This window comes from Ochotona princeps, chromosome 18 (assembly GCF_030435755.1).
Source record: "Ochotona princeps isolate mOchPri1 chromosome 18, mOchPri1.hap1, whole genome shotgun sequence".
In the NCBI taxonomy this organism is placed as follows: domain Eukaryota; kingdom Metazoa; phylum Chordata; class Mammalia; order Lagomorpha; family Ochotonidae; genus Ochotona; species Ochotona princeps.
Window position 1 is genome coordinate 37,775,633 of NC_080849.1, and position 21,556 is coordinate 37,797,188.

The 21,556-nt window shown below is 37.2% G+C and overlaps 1 protein-coding gene across 2 annotated transcripts in view; it reads right to left on the reverse strand.

Moving 5' to 3' along the window:
• The window catches only part of DSC3 (desmocollin 3), a 39,478-nt gene that overhangs the window by 12,931 nt on the left and 4,991 nt on the right, over nucleotides 1-21,556 (reverse strand). For both annotated transcript variants that reach the window (XM_004579583.3, XM_058676892.1), the window contains exons 2-11: nucleotides 18,578-18,662; nucleotides 16,178-16,374; nucleotides 15,220-15,339; nucleotides 13,136-13,291; nucleotides 11,366-11,510; nucleotides 9,149-9,315; nucleotides 6,339-6,473; nucleotides 5,786-5,971; nucleotides 1,456-1,715; nucleotides 1,212-1,354 (exon numbers count right to left, since the gene is read on the reverse strand). In XM_004579583.3, coding sequence (XP_004579640.2) covers nucleotides 1,212-1,354; nucleotides 1,456-1,715; nucleotides 5,786-5,971; nucleotides 6,339-6,473; nucleotides 9,149-9,315; nucleotides 11,366-11,510; nucleotides 13,136-13,291; nucleotides 15,220-15,339; nucleotides 16,178-16,374; nucleotides 18,578-18,662 — 1,594 coding nt within the window. The remainder of the gene's footprint in view (nucleotides 1-1,211; nucleotides 1,355-1,455; nucleotides 1,716-5,785; nucleotides 5,972-6,338; nucleotides 6,474-9,148; nucleotides 9,316-11,365; nucleotides 11,511-13,135; nucleotides 13,292-15,219; nucleotides 15,340-16,177; nucleotides 16,375-18,577; nucleotides 18,663-21,556) is intronic.

A 21,556-nucleotide genomic window follows, 5' to 3' on the forward strand; every position in this document is an offset into this window, starting at 1 on the left:
GCAAAAAGAGAGATGAAGAAAAAGAGCTCTTCAGTCAGTTGGCTCACTTGCCAAATGGCTGAAGTAATTAGCCCTGGGCCAAGCCAAAGTCAAGGGCCAGGAACTGCCTTCATCTCTCCAGTGTGTGGCAGAGACCCAAGTACTCGAGCCATCTTTCTCTGCTGTTGCAGGAGCATTGACATGGAGTTGGATCAGAGGTGAACCAGTCAGGACTGGAACTACTGCTCTGATACGGGCTGCCAACATCACAGACAGTGGTTTAAGCTGCTACATCAAGTTGCTTGGTCCATCCTGTTTCTTTAGGTTAATAGTACAGATACTGAACAGTAAGTGAATACAGGAAACTGTAATCCCACACAGAGCCAAACTACCCAGACACACTTCAAAAATATATGATGGCAAGACTTCACAAGCAGAGATTCCAAACGTGTTAGTCTAAGACAATATCAATGCACTAATATATATATATATATATATATATATATATATATATATATATACATACATACATACATACATATAGGCAAAAACTCAAGTTCTAGTAAACAAAATCTCTGTGGCAGTCTCATGAGACCCTACTCCTACATTTAAGTTTCATTTTACCATTTTTTTAAAAAATAGATATTTGAGCATAAGTGCCTCCTACACTGGGACATAAAGAAAAATAGGACATGACATGAGTTCGTGTCACCAAGCAGTTTTGTCTCATTACAATGATTAAGAGTAGTAGAAGGGCCCGGTGGCGTGGCCTAGCAGCTAAAGTCCTCGCCTTGAAAGCCCCAGGATCCCATATGGGCGCCGGTTCTAATCCCGGCAGCTCCACTTTCCATCCAGCTCCCTGCTTGTGGCCTGGGAAAGCAGTTGAGGACGGCCCAATGCAGTGGGACACTGCACCCGCATGGGAGGACCCGGAAGAGGTTCCAGGTTCTTGGCTTTGGATCGTCTCAGCACCGGCTGTTGCGGGTCACTAGGGAAGTGAATCATCGGACGGAAGATCTTCCTCTCTGTCTCTCCTCCTCTGTGTATATCTGGCTGTAATAAAATGAATAAATCTTAAAAAAAAAGAGGAGTAGTAGAAACAGTGTGAAGTAATGTTTAATCAATCACATATAATTATTACATGAATAATTTCTAAGCAAAAAAGAAGTACAGAAGTGCAATCGGTTTTCCTATTTACTTACAAATTAAATGATTAAAATCACTGTTTTTACCTTGGTCTGTTGCCAGGACTGTGATATTAGACAAGTAATTTTGGGGATCCATCACCTCTCTGTCTAGGGCTTTGGAAGTTATGATCGATCCTGAATTTTCATCAATAGTGACCCACCCTCTTGGGTCATGTAATATTTTGTACCTGTTAATAAAAACACATTTAGTATCAAAATTGTTTTGAAATGAGTAACTATGCCAAGTATTACCAATAAATTATTAATATGTGGGTATATATATTTGTACCTTAGACCATTGCTATTCCTAGTTTCAGGGTCATATGCCTTATAGCCGTTTGTCTTTGAGCCCACTGCTGAGTTTTCTTTAATCCGGACGTACTGGGTGAGAGGGCTGCATTCAGGCCCCTCATCCTGATCTCTTATGTGAACTGTAACTAAAGCTCTGTTCATGGTTGGCACCCTGGCTGCAAAATCTCTGGTGAATGGTTCTTCATTGCTGACTCCAATTTCAAGGACCACTTGATGATCTTCTTCATAATTCAATGGCTTTAAAAGAAAGTAGATGTAGCTTGGCATCAGTGTGAAATATATTTGATATTTCATTGAGCAAGTGAACTTTTGTCAACATGAAGGGTGTTACAAGAATTTTATGATCGCATTTTTGTCAATATTAAATTTTACATTTTGCTGAAGAAGTCTGTGATACTATGCTATCCTTTAACCAAAAAAAAAGTTCATGCAGCTATTTTTATAGGGTAACAAAAAAGAAATTCTTGAACAATTGTGACAGTTCAGTCTTACTAAGGAAAGCTATCCTGAACCTCTAAGCAATAAAAAGATGGCAGTGTCTATTTGCAGACCTAGGGCTCGTCTTATTCTCTAGGGAAATGATTCTTAGGTTAACTTACTCTCTCCCATCTACAGGATCCCGGGCATCCTATAACTTGTAAAACTAGGGATTGTCTTAAAGGAAACTAAGAGTATAATGATTTCATTTTCCATCTGAGAAGAAATATTCTGCTTTAGTTGCCTTATTAGATATCTGAGCCATTTCATTTCACATTTTCCTTTTATCAAAATCCATCCAGGTTCTGATTGCTTCCTAGGTATCTATTTTTTTCCTTTTGCTGGCTACCTTATGAATGAGTTAGGTAACCCTTTTGCACATACTCAATGAAAATTTCACTTTGACAATTTGAGACTTACATTTTAAAACTGTAATTTATCCAATGAATTTCTGACAATCAAAACGAAAATGTGAAGTATTTAATGGTAATTATCTTTAAGTATACATTAGAGAACTTCTCTAAGCCGTCAACTTTTAGAGCTCATTGAATCCTCACACCTTTATGAGATGGATATGATCATCATCCTGCTACAGAGCAGAAAACTGGAAAAAAGAGAGGTAAGTTGACTTCTCTAACAGCAAACATTCCTCCAAGCTGGAGTTTGAAACCAGGGTATCTGTCTTCAATACATATCTTTAACCACCAAACTATAACCCTTCTGCTATCCTATGCTGCCTAATTGGGCTAAAAGCCTCTAAAAAACTGTTCAATCAAGAGTTTAATCATTGAATTTTGGACAATAAAACCAGAGAAATCCATAAAATATTAGTTTGCACTGCACCATTATAGTATTGTCTCTTGGGTTTTTATATCAAAAACCATCGTGTAAGCATTGAACAAAACCACAATTAATGAATAATACTGTTTTGAATATTTCCTCAAAGCTAGACATTAAGAATGACATTGAAAATTCTAACGGTATCAATTTTCAGCGACCTATAAGAATGAATATATTGACATACTACTGATTATCATGAGAACACTAAAACGTTAGGTAAATTTCTGAAATTTTACAGTATACAAAATATGTATAAGACTTTTTCTCTTTAATAAAAGAATTTAGAAGCTGGAGAGTCAAGCGTGAAGGAACACTAATATCTGTTTGCTAGATGCTATGAACACATCTCACAAGTTCACAGATCACACACGTCAGCACTATCATGCAGGGAGAAACGGGCAAGAAATGGATGGGAACTTGGGAAACAGATGCTGCATTTCCGGTATCTTTGTTCAGTTTATCAGTTTAAAATGCACAAATCGGGGATGAATAAATCTCAGCAATTACTGAAGAATGTGAATTCTCTTCTGCCTTCTTGTTCATCATTTTTTTAAACAGTGGTTCAAGATAGCTCATATCGGCACCATCGTTTGCAATTTCCTAGAAAAGGGACTGTCATGGAGACAAAACTGAGGGAGCTCCTTGCTCACACCAACCCAGATGCTGCTACCGCTGCTGCTGAAATGGATAGAAAGTGGTCAAGTGTAAAAGTCATCCTTGACTCAGCTAGGAGATACATCAGCTCATGCCCTGTGTGGTCACAGAAAGTCACCTATTATGCAAAATTACAAAGGCTAGTCCCAAAAACAAATGACTTTTGAATATAAAATACTAACAGCCTGAGAAAAATTAGCATAGCACTTAAGAACATGTGCTTCGTATCTGGTCTCCACTACATCATAGCTTTGTGACTTTAGGAAAGCTTCTTAATTTGTCTGATAGTAACTTTGCTTTTCTACACTACTATTGTAAGAATAATATTCAAAACTGTGCCATAGGACTGACATTGTAGCATAATAGGTTAAACCTCTACCTGCAACACCAGCATCTTAAATGGGTGCTAGTTCAAGTCCTGACCAACCCAGCTCTCTGCTCATGAACAGGGAAAAGTAATAACAGATAAACCAAGTGCTTGGGCCTTTGCCACCCATGTGTAGGACCTATATGAAACTCTTGGCTTTGGCTATCTGCCTGACCCAGCATGCTCTCTCTCTCTCTCTCACTCACTCACTCTCTTTTTTTTCTCTCTCTCTCTATTTTCTATGACTCTTTCAAAACTAAATAACTAAGTCATTAAAACAAACTGTGGCATAAGGTAAATGCTTTGCACTACAGTTCTTACTAATCTGTCAAGATGTCACCCAGGCAAGACAAGGGAAAGAGGGATTTTTCCTTTTATCAACAGGCAACATAACATAATAACAACATATGTCACTGAATACAACAAAATTTGCAAGGTTTATTCAGCTAAAAATATATTTGTATAATAACTTGGTTTAAACAGCTAATGATTTAATCTTTTAGAGAATAAAAGAAGGGAAGTATAATCCCATCCTGAGTAAAATTCTGCATTGGAAGGAGGGGAATCCTTTACAATGGTTAGTGCAATAACGGCACTCTTCCTTTTAACCAGTGAGGATAAGGTTGCGCATAACCGCGCCCACAACCTACAAGACAGAAAAATGTCAAAGAATCTTGGCATTGTAATGTTTACCATTAAAATGGAAGATGCCTCACTGAGGTGAAAAAGTAAAGATATAAATTGCCTATACAAACACAAATCCTTTCTATGGAAAAGAGTAAGATGTGATCACAGAAATGTGTAGCTACCAAAATAGTTCTATAATGCCCTCAGGTTTTCTAGACACTTGTAGAAAATACAGAAAGGCCAAAATGGAATCAGATGAGAAGTTATACATTCACATTTTAAATTAATGGAAATTAATGGAAATAAAGGCATACACATCCTATTTACGTAGAAATTTTTATATGCTTAACATGTGGAATTCAGTTTAATTCGACTGGTCTCCATCTTAGAGAAATCTATGCTGATCCCCAGAAGCTGTTTAACAGAACAGAAACATTGTTTATCAGTCCTTTGGAATGAAAATTATTACAGGACATGGACAAAAGTTCCCAAAGGCACTTGCAATATTATTTTTAGTTATCTCTGTGATTGGTTATTATTTAGGAAAGTTAGATACTGAATATATATTTAAATATAAGCAATTACTTGGTCTTTAGAAATATATATATATACTCATATATATATGCACATGTAACCTTTGGAGAAAATATACTAGAAATCATTTGCCTTAGTTAAAGCTTACAATAAAAAATTAATTCAGTTATTTGAATATTTCTTCCTTAAGAAAAACAAGACCATTAAGTTTCTAAAATAACAACAATATTGATGGCATAGTCTCTGTTCATAGGTCCTGGGTAACAACCTTGAATGACAGAGATCTTGGAGGTGCCTCACCAGTGGGCATAAAGCAAACAATCTAAGGAGTCAAACTTCCCATATTTGATAAGAGTGGCTCTATCTGGCCTCCCAGATTCATTCAAGATCTCAAGTTGTTCTTCCTGACATTTCCAGTTCAAAGCCATTACAAGACAAGGACCTACTCTGAGAACTTTTCTTGGCTGCTACTTTTTCCAAAGTTCAAATGACTGGACCGTCAAGAAGGAAAACCTTCTTAATAAGAAAGGTCACTTTCTTATTTCCTCTCCTCTAACTGTAACTCATTAAAGAATGGAAAGAATAAGTGGTTATAAATATCATCATGTAGGAGACAGTTAAAAGAATTGGGAATATATCCTAGTTAGTAGTGGTAATAATATTACACAAAAAGACAGATATTAGATGTGAACCATCAAACTCAATAAATTGTAAATCGTTCACCAATTTGTAGAGCAAATGATCACAAACTGTTCAGTTGATTAAAACACGTTAATTGGAAAATTGTCAATTATACATGTTACTTTACCTTTACAACATACAAAACTCCATCATTAGTGGTTTTGTCAGCGGTGATTTGGAAATAACCATTTTCATTTCCTTTTAAAATTGTAAAATTGGCCCTCCAATTGGCAGTGTTAATTAAATCCTTGTCATCTACAGGTATTCGTAAGATTTCCACATTATACACATTTTCTTCTACTGAAGCTTCATACTGAAAGAGACATTTAAAAATCATTAAAAATTTATGATACTGAGAGAACTTCTAACAAAGATAAATATTTCATTCACTTAAAAAATGTTTAGTGTTTTATATAGCTTACTTTAAAAACATGAATCACAAATACTGTTGTTTCATTAAGTAGAATTTTTCTAATGAAAGAATTTCATTGCAAAGAAGACTCTAATGTTACTAATCATTTACAAAAGATTATATGACTAAATAAAATTAATTTATCATCTGTTTACTTTGTATTTTATACATAACATAAGCATACACACTTCAAAGCAACATAATATTAATTCAGGTAAAATAGCAACTGATAGAAAAGCAGTGATTAATTTTGATACCATATACTTACAGCATTTTGTCTGAAAGTGGGTGCATTGTCATTTGAATCTTCTATTGTAATGATACAAGTGGATGTGCCAATCAATCCAAAAAACTGACCATCCATATCTTGTACTTTCATTATCAATGTGTACTTGTCTACAACCTGAAAACAATGTGAATAGATGTTGTCTTAAACCCTTCTATTTAGATTCATAAATGAAACCTCAACTGCACATTCTTCAACCTGTGTTCCATTGTGCTTTTTGATTTCCTCATTCATATACATTCTAATAATTTATAGACAAGATGATGTTGAAAATCTACATAGAAGTTCAATTACCAAGAGCCACAACTGCATAATTAGCAGATGATAGTGAAGTTTATGAGTGTCACAGAGAGAAATAAGAACACCTGAGTTTCAATAATTTCTTATTTCTGTGAGAGACAGAAAGAGTTTCCAGCTGCTAATTCACCACCCAAATACCAGAAGGAAACCGGAAACTCAATCCAGGTTACTCAGGTCGTTATCAGCAGCCTGATTGCTGGAGCTATTGTCACCTCCCTGGTCTGCAATACCAAGACGCTGGATCAGGGGCTGGAGTCAGTTTTCAACCTCAGGTTCTCCTATGTGGGATATAGGCCTTTTAATCAACATCTTAGTCATCAGGCTAAACATGCACTCTTGGACATCTGAGTTTTTATAAGAGTAGTCCTAATTTGGGGTGAGCCGAACTGGATCAAAGCACCAGTTAAAGAGCACAGTGACAGTGTAAGACAAATGGATCTGAATCTGCCACAGTAGCAGTGAGAACAAAGAGCAGGGGTTACAAGAAACCTATGTAGGAGTTAGAATTAAATAGGCCTCAATAACAGGATTTTAGACAAATTAAGAACAAAAAGATTGAGGGTGGTGCTCAGAGATCCTTCTTGGGTAGGTGGGATAATAGGAATATCATCAATTCACATGGAAAGTGAAGGAGAGGCACTTTTCTTAGGAGATGGAAAACAGAGTTTTTCTTTGCACTTGCTACATGCCTAAAGAAAGGTTCAAAAATCACTTAGCTATCTAGTTCCATGTTCAAGGGAGTTTTTCTTGCCATTAATGCCAGCCTGGGAGCCAAGAGTGTGTAGGTGGTGATGGAATTACTGCAGGGATCACATAAACCAGGAGAGATCACAGGATGGCAGCCGAGGACATAAACTATAGCATTCAAGCATGGAAAAAAAACGAATCAAAGGACACTAAACGGGAAGATCAAAAAGCTGAGAACCAGAATCCCATGAGTTAAGCGCCAACAGTGGATAGTGACATGAAGTAACTATGATATTTGGCAATTGTATAGTCTCTGTTTTGCATACAGTGGAGTAATGTAAAACTGGACCCAGGGTTTCATGATACAGTCATCATCGTTTTCTTACTCTTATCTTACTGTTTGAATTCTTTCATCTTTCTTCATTTCCCTCATTTGAATTCCTTGGATTTCATTTAACTTGATCTCCTTTCCCCATTGAAAATCTGCATTTCCACTCTCACTTATCTCTCCCAAAGGCTTTAAGAATCTGCTTGCCTGATTTTTTTAATGATCTAAATTTTGGGGGTAACTTTTTTTCCTCATTTATTTCTTTAATTTCTGTATTGTTCTGTACAGCAGACTCGATAACAGTCCCTCATACTATCTTACTACATTTTTTTAACCCTCCGAGTAAACCTGAGTTTCATCACAAAATTGTATCTTATTAGTTGTCTAACCTTAAATCATTTAATTTTTAGAAAACAGGAGTGGAGGAGGAGTTTCAAGTACCTTGGTTTCACTTCATTTTCATATCATGTCCCCATTCTCTACAGACTACAAAAAATTCCTATTGTCCATTCCAAAATGTTCCCATTTGTTATCATTACATTTGTCACATAAAATGCTCTAGACCCACAAAATTAAAATCTACTGATATCTCAATCCTTTGTACTTCTGCTGATTCATTTGTACAGGCTTCCACTGTTCTCTTTTCATATGGTATGAAATTTCTTGAATTTTTCTTTATAAATTTTCTCCTAGTAATATGAACCCCTCTGTTGATGTTTTTCAAACTATAGCAAGAACCAAAGAAGAGTCCTGATAAAGCTACGCCATCCATGTGAAGGAGATTCGTCCATATCAGTCAATAACACAGGCTCTGAGCTAGATGTCAGCTGATAAAACGGCAATTACAGCAAAATTTTGATTGTTAATCATCAAAATTAGAAGCAATAATCTTTCTGATGATCAAAGTTCTTTATCAATCAGATACAACACATGTTCTGAGCAAACAAGGAAGCCATAAAGATGAAATAAAATTATTCACAAAATAATCGAAAAAAGTAAAACACACATATTATTATGCTACTACAATCATCCGCATCATATTACAGATTTTTAGTAACCCATCAAGTTGATCTCAATTAAATCTTTCCTGATTACATCTATATAACTGAGAGGGGCCTGTGATATCATTTGTACTCATGAAACAAGCAAAACTGCCTCTGACAAGAGAGCTGAAGGCTTTCATGATGTAGAATCAATTAACCACATACAAGAAATACAACAGCACTCAATGATCACTATTTTAATGCTTAATATGTTTGTTACCTCTTATGAAAACTGATTGATCTATAGTTCCATTCTTAATGCCTTCTGTTACACAGTAAAATAAAAATAATATCAAACAACAACAAAAAAAAAGGTCAGGAGTTCTTATTGTCTTGTGCCTAAAATAACATGGGAAACTCTTAATTCGTAGGCTATGAAGTTACAGTAAATGGAGAGGAACAGTCTTTGATATTCCACGGAATGTGCACGCTACCTCTCTGTCCATGGAATGAGACTTAGTGGTGATGACACCTGTCTTTGGATCCACAGAAAAAATCCCAGGTGATTTTGGTGTTTGCTCCAAAATGCTGTACTTCAGCTGTGTATGCATTGTGTCGGGCTCATCTCTGTCCGTGGCACACACTACTCCGACTTCAGTACCTGCACAGTTACAAAATCATCTTTCATTTCCAAAACTGCAAAACATTTCGAAAGTATATACACTTTTCAAGTGGTAAAAACCTAATGTAAAATGCATTACTTACCAGAGGTTTTACATCTCTAGCTAGGATTGATGAAGACAATTTCAGATTTAGAACACAAAACACTATGATTGTGAGAATCAACATATATTTGTGCTATGTTCACAGTTGAAATGTTTGATGGTAAACTACTAAAAGAAGTTAGCGGCATGCAATCAAGAAAAATTTGGGGACCCAGCGTTGAGGCAAGGCTGGCAAGGTCACCATCTGCAATGCAGGCACTTTGGTTGCTCCACAAAAGCAGAGAAACATGGTCCTAGTATTTGGGTCATTGCCAGCTACGTAGGAGACTTGAATGAAGCTCCTGCCTAGCCTTGCAATGCCCTGCCATTGCAGCCATTTTGTGAGTGAACCAGTTTGGATAGAGCACTTCCCTCCCTCTCTCCCACTCAATCTCACACTTTCAAATAAATAAATACTTAAAAAGAAAAAAATTTATGGATATACATATAAATATTGAACTATTTCTATATGTATATTGAATTATTTTTTAAAAATTGAACTTTTGATTACTAAAACTTATCAGTGATTTTTATTTTTTTAGATTATACATGTGAGTAATATGGAGGTTATCGTAGACTAGATAAATTATCAAAGTAAAACATAAAGACAAAACGAGATTTAAGAATTCAGTGAATTTCAAAGTGGTTAGTAGAAACCATCAGGCAAGTTAGCAACATCCTCCTTTACAACTGTGCGACTGTGCCAATGTGTTTACATTTTTTAATACGTTCTTCAAAAATTTTTTTTGAAAGCCAAAGTTACAAACAGAAGGATATTCTGTTTATATCCCCTATTCACTGTTTCATTTTTCAAATGTCAACAATGTTGGGGGCTGAGGCAGGCTGAGACCAGGAGCTAGGCGACTCCTTCTCCTTTTCCACGTAGGTGCAAAGCAGTCCAAAGACTTGGGCCTTCCTCCTTTACTTTCCCAGGTACATCAGCCAGGAGCTGAATTAAAAGCAGAATAGCCAGTACTTGAACTCAGCACTCTTATGGGACCAGAGCTGCAGGCAACGATTTAACACATTATACCACAATGCCAGTCCCCATAATTTCAATCTTACTGCAAATCTCAGAAGATAAAATAAATGCCTCACTCAACAGTCCTTATGCTGGAGCACTTTAACTTGTATACATGAGGGTAAATATTTGGGATAGAGAACTTATGATGTGAGTTTCTCTAAATGTACACTATTCATTCTAATACGGAAGTAGTGAGTAGTTTTAAGAGAAGAAGCAATATACGAAAGGACTGTAAGAAGTTGTATCTTTAGTGGATGTCACTCATTATTTCCTATCTAAAGTAGGATTCTTCACAACGGCCCAGTGGCTAAATCTTACTTTGAGCATGCTGGGATCCCATATGGGTGCCAATTCCTGTCCTGGCTGCTCCACATCTCATCCTGCTCCCTGCTTGTAGCCTTTCAAGGCAGTAGAGAATGGCCCAAAGCCTTGGGACCCTGCATCCATGTGGGAGACCCAGAAGAAGCTCCTGGCTGCTAGCTTTGGATCAGCTCAGCTCTGGCTGTTGCAGCCATTTGGCGAGTGAATCAGCAAGTGGATAATCTTTATCTATTTTCTCTCCTCCTCTCTGTAAATCTGCCTTTCTAATAAAAATAAAGAAATCTTAAATTTAAAAAATCTAGTCTTCTCTAGGAGGTGAGAACAAAGATAAATGCATATAAAGAGAGAATGAAATAAAATTTACAAGCCAAATGTGATAAAGTTTAAACAACTATTAGATGACACTATTATTAATTAGTGTATACTGACAACACCAAAAGCTTCTGTAATATCTGGAAGGCACATATTTTAACTAGAATGGATAAAATAAAAATTTTTAGTACACAAAAATTAGTCCAATATCACATCATAAGAAGAAAACTAATAAGCTCAATGTCTTAAAATTTTTTTCCCAAACATATTTAACATAAAAGTAGCCTTACCAATTCTACTACTTTCCGGAACTTTAAAATTATAAATAGGTTTGGTGAAAACCGGGTGGTTGTCGTTTTCATCCTCCACTTTGATAGGCAGCGGAAGTGGAAAGTCCGCAGAGTACCCATCGGCAGTATACGCGTAAGCAACCAACTGTAAGACAGGAGAAAACAAGCTTAACACTCCATCAGATGCTATCCAAGAAAGGATAAGATGCTCTGTTGCCTTCTTTACAAATCTTTCCAATTATAAACCACTTTAAAGATTTGTGTTCATTGTTTTTTTTTAAATTACCAAACCATCAAACAGATACACCTCACAGCAAAGAACATTTATAGTTAATGGAAATCACTACCTTGTAAATAGAACCTAGGAGAGAGTCCAATGAAGTCAGGGATAAATTAGTCCACTATTCTGGGAAATAAAATGTGAATATGAGGGTTCTTCAAAAAGTTCATAGAGGGCCCGGCGCAATAGCATAGTGATTAAAAGTCCTCGCCTTGCATGCCCCGGGATCCCATATAGGCGCTGGTTCTAATCCCGGCAGCCCGGCTTCCCATCCAGCTCCCTCCCTGTCACCTGGGAAAGCAAGGGAGGACGGCCCAACACCTTGGGACCCTGAACCCACGTGGGAGACCCAGAAGAGCTCCTGGCTCCTGGCTTTGGATTGGCTCAGCTCCAGCCATTGCGGCCGCTTGGGGAGTGAACCATCAGATGGAAGATCTTCCTCTCTGTCTCTCCTCCTCTCTGTATATCTGCCTTTCCAATAAAAAAAAAGTTCATAGAAAAACAATTATAAGATAAGCTTAATATGATGAAAAATTTGCAATTCCTGCAAGGTTTTTGTAATATGCATTTTTTCACTGACTATTTGAACAACCTCACATGACAAGTTCATGCAGTCCTTACTTTCTCATCAGAAAGTTATATCAGGAACAGATAAACTCAAAACAACGTGAAAGAACTCCCTACTGCTACATCATCTAAATAAAGCACAATCCCCAACTCTGAACTCTTTGTTTTACTTCATAAGGCACATATTTTAAAGAGTTTCTAATGTAAACTTACTATTTTTGTTAATAATTATGAAAGGCATTGTGATGCCAAACAAAATGTATTTCTATTTAATATGTGATTATAACATTTTGTTGAACATTTGAATAGCTTTCATTTGGGGGCCATCCATCCTGTTTCTTATTCTGCTTCAAATCCTTCTTTATCTAGAAGCAGTATTCCCAATGTTGAGTCATTTTTACTAAACATATAGGGGACCCTGACCCATAACATACGCCCATTACACTGAAAATTGTCAAGAACTTCCTGCAAACTCTAAACTTATCCCTCTCAGGTTGCTGGCTTCTGAACCCGTATTTATGTTTGGTCTCCCACCTTGCTTCCATTCTAGTTCTTAGACGAGATCAGACAATCAAGCACATGCAATGAAAGCATGCAATGCAGGGAAAAGTCTGTGAACCAATTCTGAGCATTTCTTAGAGAAGGAAAATGTAAGAAAATGCGTCACAAGCAAAATCAATTTCCTGAAAATTTTCTGGAATTTATATGAAAATATAACTGAGCTTCTTTGTTCCCTTTCAGACTTACCTAACAAAACTGGGATTAAAGAGTCAATCAAGTATTCCAAGCATTGGACATTACACTTTCCTTTGACTTTAGGATAGTGTCTAAGAGGAGAGTACAAGGAGACAGGAAAGTAGATGAAGTATCAGTCGAAACATAGTTTAATAATGCGAAGTCATGCTTATCAGTAAAACCCCTACTTCAAAAACATCATATTCTTCACGATCCACAGGTCGGGTACAGTATAGATTTCCAGTGTCTCTTTCAATGTAAAACAAATTCAAAGGTTCTTGATCAACTCCACGACCACTTATTGAGTAATAAATGGTATAATTCTGTGCTGCATCAGATTGAACCTAAAAGGAAAATAACAAATTAGAAATCAAAGAAAATTCATTAAGTCTGCACCTGGTTTTTCCTTTTATTTTACTTTAATGATTATTCTTATTTATTTGAAAGGTAGAGAAACAAGGGCAGAGAGAGGACAGACACACAGAGAAAGAATCTTTCATCTTCAGTCCTAAACTGCCCCTAGTAGCCAGAGCTAGGTTAGCTAAAGCCAGGAGCTCAGCAAATCGATCTGTGTCTCTCATGTGGCTGGCAGGAATGCAAGTATTCGAGCCATCAATTTCTGGAACTTAAACTCAGACACCTCAGACACCCTAGCACAAAATATGGACATTACAAAATATTAACCTCTGCACCATAGCACCCATATTTATATTGTATTTTAAAGAGAAAAGCGCAATGGAAAAGATAGCAAAGAAAAGCCACACCCATTGTTGACAGAGGTGAGACAGACAGGTGTCACTTTGTACTGGTGAGATGAATGCCAATTGCAATGAGCCTAGGAAGTCAAACTAGCAGAAACGGAAAGAATAAACAGTAAGGATACACAGGGAAAGTTTTTCCTGGAAAAGGGGACAGGAAGGGAATCAAGCTAAGGCTGAACCTAGAGTGTTCAGAGCAGCAAGTGGGCCACCATTGTTGCTATGCTTAAACCTGTCTCCTGGTTTTCCAAATACATTTTAGCTTCAGAACAGGCCAGTCTGTGTTTGATCCCTGCATGATTATTTTGCTGTCTCTTCCTGTTCCACTCTCTCAGCACGGCTCCCCAAGGAGTCATTCCTGCTCTCACTTGTGCATGTCCTTCGTATTCCACAAGGATTTACTGGCACGAAACTTCCCCATCCCTTGGAAACCGGATCAGATGGCTTACCCACTAAGCCTTTCTTATGTTTTATTACTGTATCTTAGGGTTTTGTTTTCATCTCCTGTGTCAGCAGGGCACTGTGAATCACTAAGTATTGAAATCATTTGTCTACTTCTAGCCCCTTCACTAGCCCACAAGCCATGAGAGCAAGGAGTAGGAATAAATACATTCCTGTGTTTAGTACCTGGGATCGTGCCTTACAGAGGTGATAGTATGGACAGGTAACCATCTGCTAAATGAACGAGTACATGAATACAGACTTCTGAGGAACTGTCAAGCCTTTCTCACACCATGAGCTTTCATTTATTCCGTTAATCATTTTATTTGCTTTTATTATGCTCCATAGACATCTTTCAAAAAAAATTTTTTTTTTAATTTTTTTTGGAAAGTTTTTTTTGTTTGTTTTTTTTTTTTTTTTACAAATTTACAGAGAGAAGGAGACTAAGATCTTCCAATCACTGTTTCGCTCCCTAAACGGCCAAAATTGCCAGAGTTGATCCGATCTGAAGCCTATGGGATCTTCTTCCGGGTCTCCCACATGGGTGCAGGGGCGTGAGGATATGAGTCATCCACTGCCTTCCTAGGCCATAAACAGGGAACTGGATTGGAAAAGGAGCAACTGGGACTAGCACTAGTGCCTAGATGGGATCCCAGCATGAGCTAGGCAGGAGATGAGCCTTTGGCCACTGCACCGGCCCTCAAAAACATTTTTAAATTTCCATTTGTTCATGTTTAAAAAGTTTTCAGTGACAGAAATGTGGTGCAGCAGTGAACTCAACACTTGAGATGCCTACGTTTCACACTGGAGTGCCTAGATTCCAGTCTGAGCTCTGTTCCCAATTAGCTTCCTGCAGCCTAGGAAGAGCAAATAATGCCGTCAGTATTTTGATCCTGTCAGCCCCATGAAGGATGTAGATTAAGTGCTTTCTCCCTCCTCCCGCCAAACCCCCCCCCTTTGTCTCTCGTTGCCTTTCAAATACACAAAATTAAAAAACAAAAAGAAAAAATCATTGGATCTGAACAAAACGGACTTAGAACAAAAGCACTTTCCATGCAAGAATCTAAACTTACTTGTTGAAGCAGTAAAGGAAACGGACCCAAGGAATTCTCTTGCATTGAACAAGGAAGAGGTACCCATCTTCTCTTGGTTCGCCGGAGCACAGTTTCTTTAGTGTGTCTTTTCTTCAATACCTGAATTCAGACGGTGGGAAAGCCAGTCAGCAGAAGCCTCACCATCTACTTGGCTATAACATAACGGGCAGCCCATAATGCTAACCCTTCCTGCTCTGAAACGTCCATTCTGAAGCTAAACTAGTTAATAAAGTTTTCTTTTTATTATTAGGAAGTGTAGGAAGGAATATAGCTAGCTTAAAATGCATATATAAAAGTTTCATAAACAAGGACAATTTTTTGTTTGTGTTTCTAATACTGACCTACATTGAGTTACACAGTTGTCACTACCAGGTTAGCTCCTAAATTATAAAAATGTCTACCCTTGTGGAGTGTTCTTGGGAATATTTTGTGTTTATCAGTTAGTGCTAATCATTCATTCAAACGTACTGTTACATTTAACCATTTAGTTAAGCAAGAAGCATACATTTAAATATATTGTTAATACATTTAATATATGATCTAGTCTACATTTTCCATCATTTTGTGACTGCTTTCATAACAGCCTGTCTTCCAGACAAAATATTTCTATCAGTACAAATTTATGAATACTACGGTACAGTAATAGCCAAACTGACACTGGTATACAGGACCCATTAATAAGAATTTATAGATGCAAAAACCCTTCATGAAGGCGGTAGCATTTACATTTAGCAAAGGACAAATACAGCCAGTGTTTCATAATATTTAGAGGGAGAGGGAAAAGGGAAAATAGGGATAGAGGTGAATGCAGAGAAAGGGAAGGTGATCAGGGAACTGGTGGGGAAGCCCTAGCTATCCTTTGTTCCTGTTGCAACTTTGGACTAGAGTATTTTAATAAAAATAAGCACATCTGAAAATATATATGGTAGTTGAATACCTTCTGCTGCTGCCCCAGGAGCACAGGAATCTCTTTCTGTATCCCTGTCTTTATGTCAGAAAGCCGTATGATGAATGATCTCTCTTCAGACAACACGGTGGCACGGGCTGTGTACACTGAGCCATCATCCAGAACTCTGAAGTCAGGATCACTTGACTGAATAAGGTCTGCAGACCTGAGACACTTGTTCAAATTAACTGCAAGAAAAATTTTCAAATTACAAAGTGTAAATGTTCCCACACACAATATGTTACAATAATTCCTATGAGTCTCTTCAAAGTCATGAAGTTGCATGAAATAAGCCAATCACTTTCATTTAGCAAATATATTAATCTTTTTTCTATTATTCCTTTCAGTTTAAAAATAAATTCTTGATTATGTATTTTCTATTTATAAACATGTTTTAAATTTTTCTGTGCCTCTATGAAGCTTCAGAAAATGTTCTTTCAGTGAAAGAGGTGACCCTTACAATTATGAATGTTGAGCTGTCCCGCATACACCAGGAGAAACACAGAAATGCTTCCCTTGGCAATACAGTGTACTCTGAGTGTCAAGATACAACTCGTGTTATGCCATAACAGAAAAACCCACCACCAATGCAAGGTGACACATGTGGGTACCGGTTCTGTTCGCGTCCTGGTTGGTCCACTTCACATCTAGCCCTTTGCTAATGGCCTGGGAAAATCAGGAAAGTTGGTCCAAGTATTTGGACATCTACCACCTATGTCAGAAACCCAGATGAAACTCCTGGCATCTGGCTTCTCAGCTTAGCTCAGCCCAGATTACTGCAGGCACAGGGGGTGGGGGAGTAATGAACCTATGGATGAAAGATTTCTGTATCTTTGTTTCTCCCTGTATTTTTTTTTCTTAACTCCAACTTTCAAATAAAGAAATAAGTAAACTTTAAAAATAAATAAACAATATTCTCCTATTGACAGCCAGAATTTATTCATGTGAGCCCTAAAAGTGGTGGAGTGTATAAATTAGAAAAGCATCCAAATAGGAAAAGTCAGTCTGGATTCTTCCCGCTGGCACGTCTCTGTAGCTTATCATGCAGGTACAAGGCTCCGTGTGTTTCCTCAACTTGCCAGGGTCTCCTAAGGAAATTTTCCATAGATTCTACCCTTTGTAGTAATTCTATCTTCTTCTGTGAGCATCCACACACACCTGTCCTCCTTCCCACTCTTTAGCTATCTCCTCCAACAGAAACCAAAGTGCTAAATCAACGTTGCTTTAATCACCTCCCAAAGTACATGTGCTACCCATGTGCAGTATCTTCACTTTAATCCAAGCCTCTGACCTGTGGTGAGTGAAAATGTGTATCCAAAAAGTGAGCATCTTTTAGTGTGAAACACAGCTCATTCACATTCTGATGACTTCTGGTCTACTCCCTTGGAAACATTCCCAAAAATTCTTTTCTTTCCCCTTTCTCACAGTAATAAAAGTAGTATCAATTCAATAAAATTAAACAAGCACTTAAACACAAATGAACTTATTAAAAACATAAATTTGGTGTCCCTTGCCTCTAGGCAAGCTGTATCTCTTTAATAAAAAAAATAGTCCTGATGCTTTCCTCTGATATTCATGGTACCTAAGGGAAAGCCCACTCAGTGCAGCTTTCCAGCTCTTGGCAAAGTTGGAGTTTCCCAGCCTCTCAATGCTCTGGGGGTAAATGACTGAGTTCAGTTGAATGGATTGGCTTATCCTATTCTTCAATGCATCTACATCATGGCGCTAATTCTCTCAGCTCCTTGCCTATATTTTTCCAATGCTTAAAACTCATATAATACTGAAAGTGCTGTTTTATATACAATAATTAATATAAGTAGAACATTTACACTATAATTTACTACAGAATTCAGTGGCATTATAAAAGTGGAAATACAATTTTAAATTATCATGATCATCTCATTAATAAGTAGATTCAAGCTAACTCCTAAGGTTAACAAAAAAATCAAGCTACTTACAGCCTAAGTAAGCTAATTTTCTACCTTGGTAAAATAAAATTGTTTTAAAATTGCTCAGCTCTAAAAAAAAAAAAAAAGAATAATAAGGGTCTGGCACGATGGCCCCTAGCGGGTAAAGCCCTCACCCACCTTGAATGCATCAGGATCCCATATGGGTGCTGGTTCTAATCCCAGTAGCTCCTCTTCCCATCCAGCTCTCTGCTTGTGGCCTGGGAAAGCAGCTGAGGACGGCCCAAAGCCTTGGGGCCCCACACCCGCATGGGAAACCTGGAAGAAGTCCCTGGCTCCTAGCTTCGGATTGGCACAGCGCTGGCCATTGTGTTAACTTGGGGAGTGAAGCATCGGATGGAAGATCTTCCTCTCTGTCTCTCCTCCTTTCTGTGTATCTGACTTCGCAATAAAAATAAATCAATCTTTGAAGAAACTTGCTCACCTCTGCCAATAATTTTGTCTGCGTCTAATTTTGAAGGTACATTAAGCACCACCCTTTCACAGGCTTCACCAGCAAGACCAAAGATCTAGAATAAAAAAAGAAATACATACATATATGTAATACATATTATAATGTTATATATATGCATGATATATATGTATAATATCATGTGATATAATATAAAAATATATAATATACACATATAATTACAATATTATAGATTATAATATCATGCATGTAATATTATACATATATAGAATTGCAATATCATACAACAAAGAATAAAGAACACAGACCACATGATTCCCAGAATAGATGCAGAGCAGGTTATTCACAAAATCTAACACTGCTGTTCTACCAAAAGTTCTCAATAATCTAGAACTAGAAGGAAGCTTATTTAACATGGTGAAAAGTATCTATGGGAAACTTTCAACTAATGTCATACTTAATTGAGAAAAACTGAATAACATCAAAAACAAGAAACTAGGATGTGCTTTCACCATTTTCTCCAACAATATACTACAGTTTCTCTCCAGTGAAGTTACACAAGAAAATAAAATCAAAGGTATTCAAATTGGGAAGGAAGAAGTAAGATTTTCTCTATTCACCAATGACATCAACTTGAAAAGAAAAAACCATAAGGAACTCACTGAAAAACTATCAAGACTAATAAATGAACTCAGTAAGGTTATGGCATATGAGATCAACATGAAAAAATTAAGTGCTCCTGTACACTGTTAATGAAAAATACGAAAACAAAATTAAGCAAACAATTCTATTGTGAGTTGTATTAGTAAGAATAAAATATTTAGGGACAAATTCAGTGAAACAATTATGAGATTTATACTAAAAACCATAAAAAGTCACTGCAATAAATTTTAAAAGATCTAGATAAGTGGAGAGATAATGTATATCCATTAATCAGAAGATAGTCACTGCGTATTCAGAACAACCCTATCACAATCCTGACTATCTTGTCTGAAGAAATTAACACTCCTTATGCAAATTTAAAATAGAGATAAACTTGGAAAAGAACAAATTGTGAGGCCTTACATTTTCCATTATCAAAATAAGTACAGAGCCATAATAATCAAGAATGCCAGTTGCATGAATATATGTAGAATATGATGAATGAAACAGAGCTAACATCTCAGAAACAGCTCTTTAAATAAATGCTTATCTGCCAGAAAGTATAAGCGAAGGAAATGCATTTTCAACAAGTTGCATTGAGATAATAATAAATTGTCACATAGAAAAATCAACATGCACTTTTAACTAAATACCTAATTAATACCATACACAATATTCCACTCAAAATGTTTCACAGATTTAAATACATAAATTAAAAGTAGATAAAATTGGGTGGGGCTTTTCCCTTTGTTACTTCCCTAACCCCAGTTACAGGGAAAAATGATATTAGTGTGGAAACAATGGTATTACCCACTTTTACCCTGTAGCCCTTGACCCTTTGTACCCGAATCAACTAAGTAAGATGATTAAAAATTAATTTAAAAAAGGAAACTATTGAAAAAGAAAAAGTAGATAAAACTAAGGATCCATTTTCAAATATTTTTTTTTATTGGAAAAGGAGATTTACAGAGAGACGGAGAGACAAAAATCTTCCATCCACTGGTTCATTCCCCAAGTAGCAGCAATGGCCAGAGCTGAGCTGATCTGAGGCCAAGAGTCAGGAGCTTCTTCTGTGTCTCCCAGGGCTTTGGGCTGCCCTCAACTGCTTTGCCAGACCACAAGCAGGGAGCTGGATAGGAAGCAAGGCATCCAGGACAGGAACCAGCACGCACATGAGATCCCAAAGCATACAAGATGAGGACTTTGGCCACTAGCTATTGCGCCAGGGCCAGGGATAAGCGTTCATTATCTTTTGCTAGGCAATGCTTTCTTGGATATAATGCAAAAATACAAATGATAAAGAAAAATTAGCAAACAAGATTTAATTTAATGTTACTCCTTCATTCTTCAGAAGTTAAAAACAATCCACAGAATGAGAGAAAATCTCATATTCAAAATGCATAAAGGTTTCTTACAATCAATTTTTTTTAATCTACACACGTGCTACAGAGCGGTTTCTGAGAAATACAATCCCCAGGCAAATATATAGAGACAGAGTACATTAGTGGCTGTGTAACACTGAAGACAGAATAAGGAAGTGGTTGAAAACGGACATGAGGCTTCACTTTAAGCTGATGGAAATAATGTTAAATTACATGCCATTATTGTACATTCTATGAATTTGCCAAAACTCAGTAAATTGTGCACTCAACATGGATTGTTATGGATGATAAACCATACAGAAATAACCCTGTTTAAAACAGAAAGGTCAGGGCCCAGCATGGTAGCCTAGCAACTAAAATCCTCGCCTTGAACCTACAGGGATTCCATATAGGTGCCGGTTCTAACCCCGGCTGCCCTGCTTCCCAACCAGCTCCCTGCTTGTGGCCTGGGAAAGCAGTCGAGCACAGCCTTGGGACCCTGCACCTGTGTGGTAGACCCGGAAGAAGCTCCTGGCTCCTGGCTTCGAAATGGCACAGCTCTGGCCATTGTGGCTGCCTGGGGAGTAAATCAATGGATGGAAGATCTTCCTCTCTGTCTCTCCTCCTCTCTGTATATCTGTCTTTCCAATAAAAATAAATAAATATTAAAAAAAAAGAGAAGGAAATTACAAATTGCACAGAAAGAAAAGTGTTTTTTTTTCCCATACCAACCTCTCTAAATTGTCAGAAAGAACAAAAGATGGCCAAAGTGTTTGGGCCCCTGCACTCACAAGGGAAACCTGGAAGAAAGGGTTTCAGGTTGACCTACCCCTAATTATTGTGGACATCCTGGGAGTGAACTATTAGATGAATGATTTGTTCTTCCTTTCCTTCTAACTGCCTCCCCAACACTCTGTAATTCTGATTGCAAATAAATAAGTAAATATTAAAAAAACCCAAATTTACAAACTCATCAATGCAATTTCAA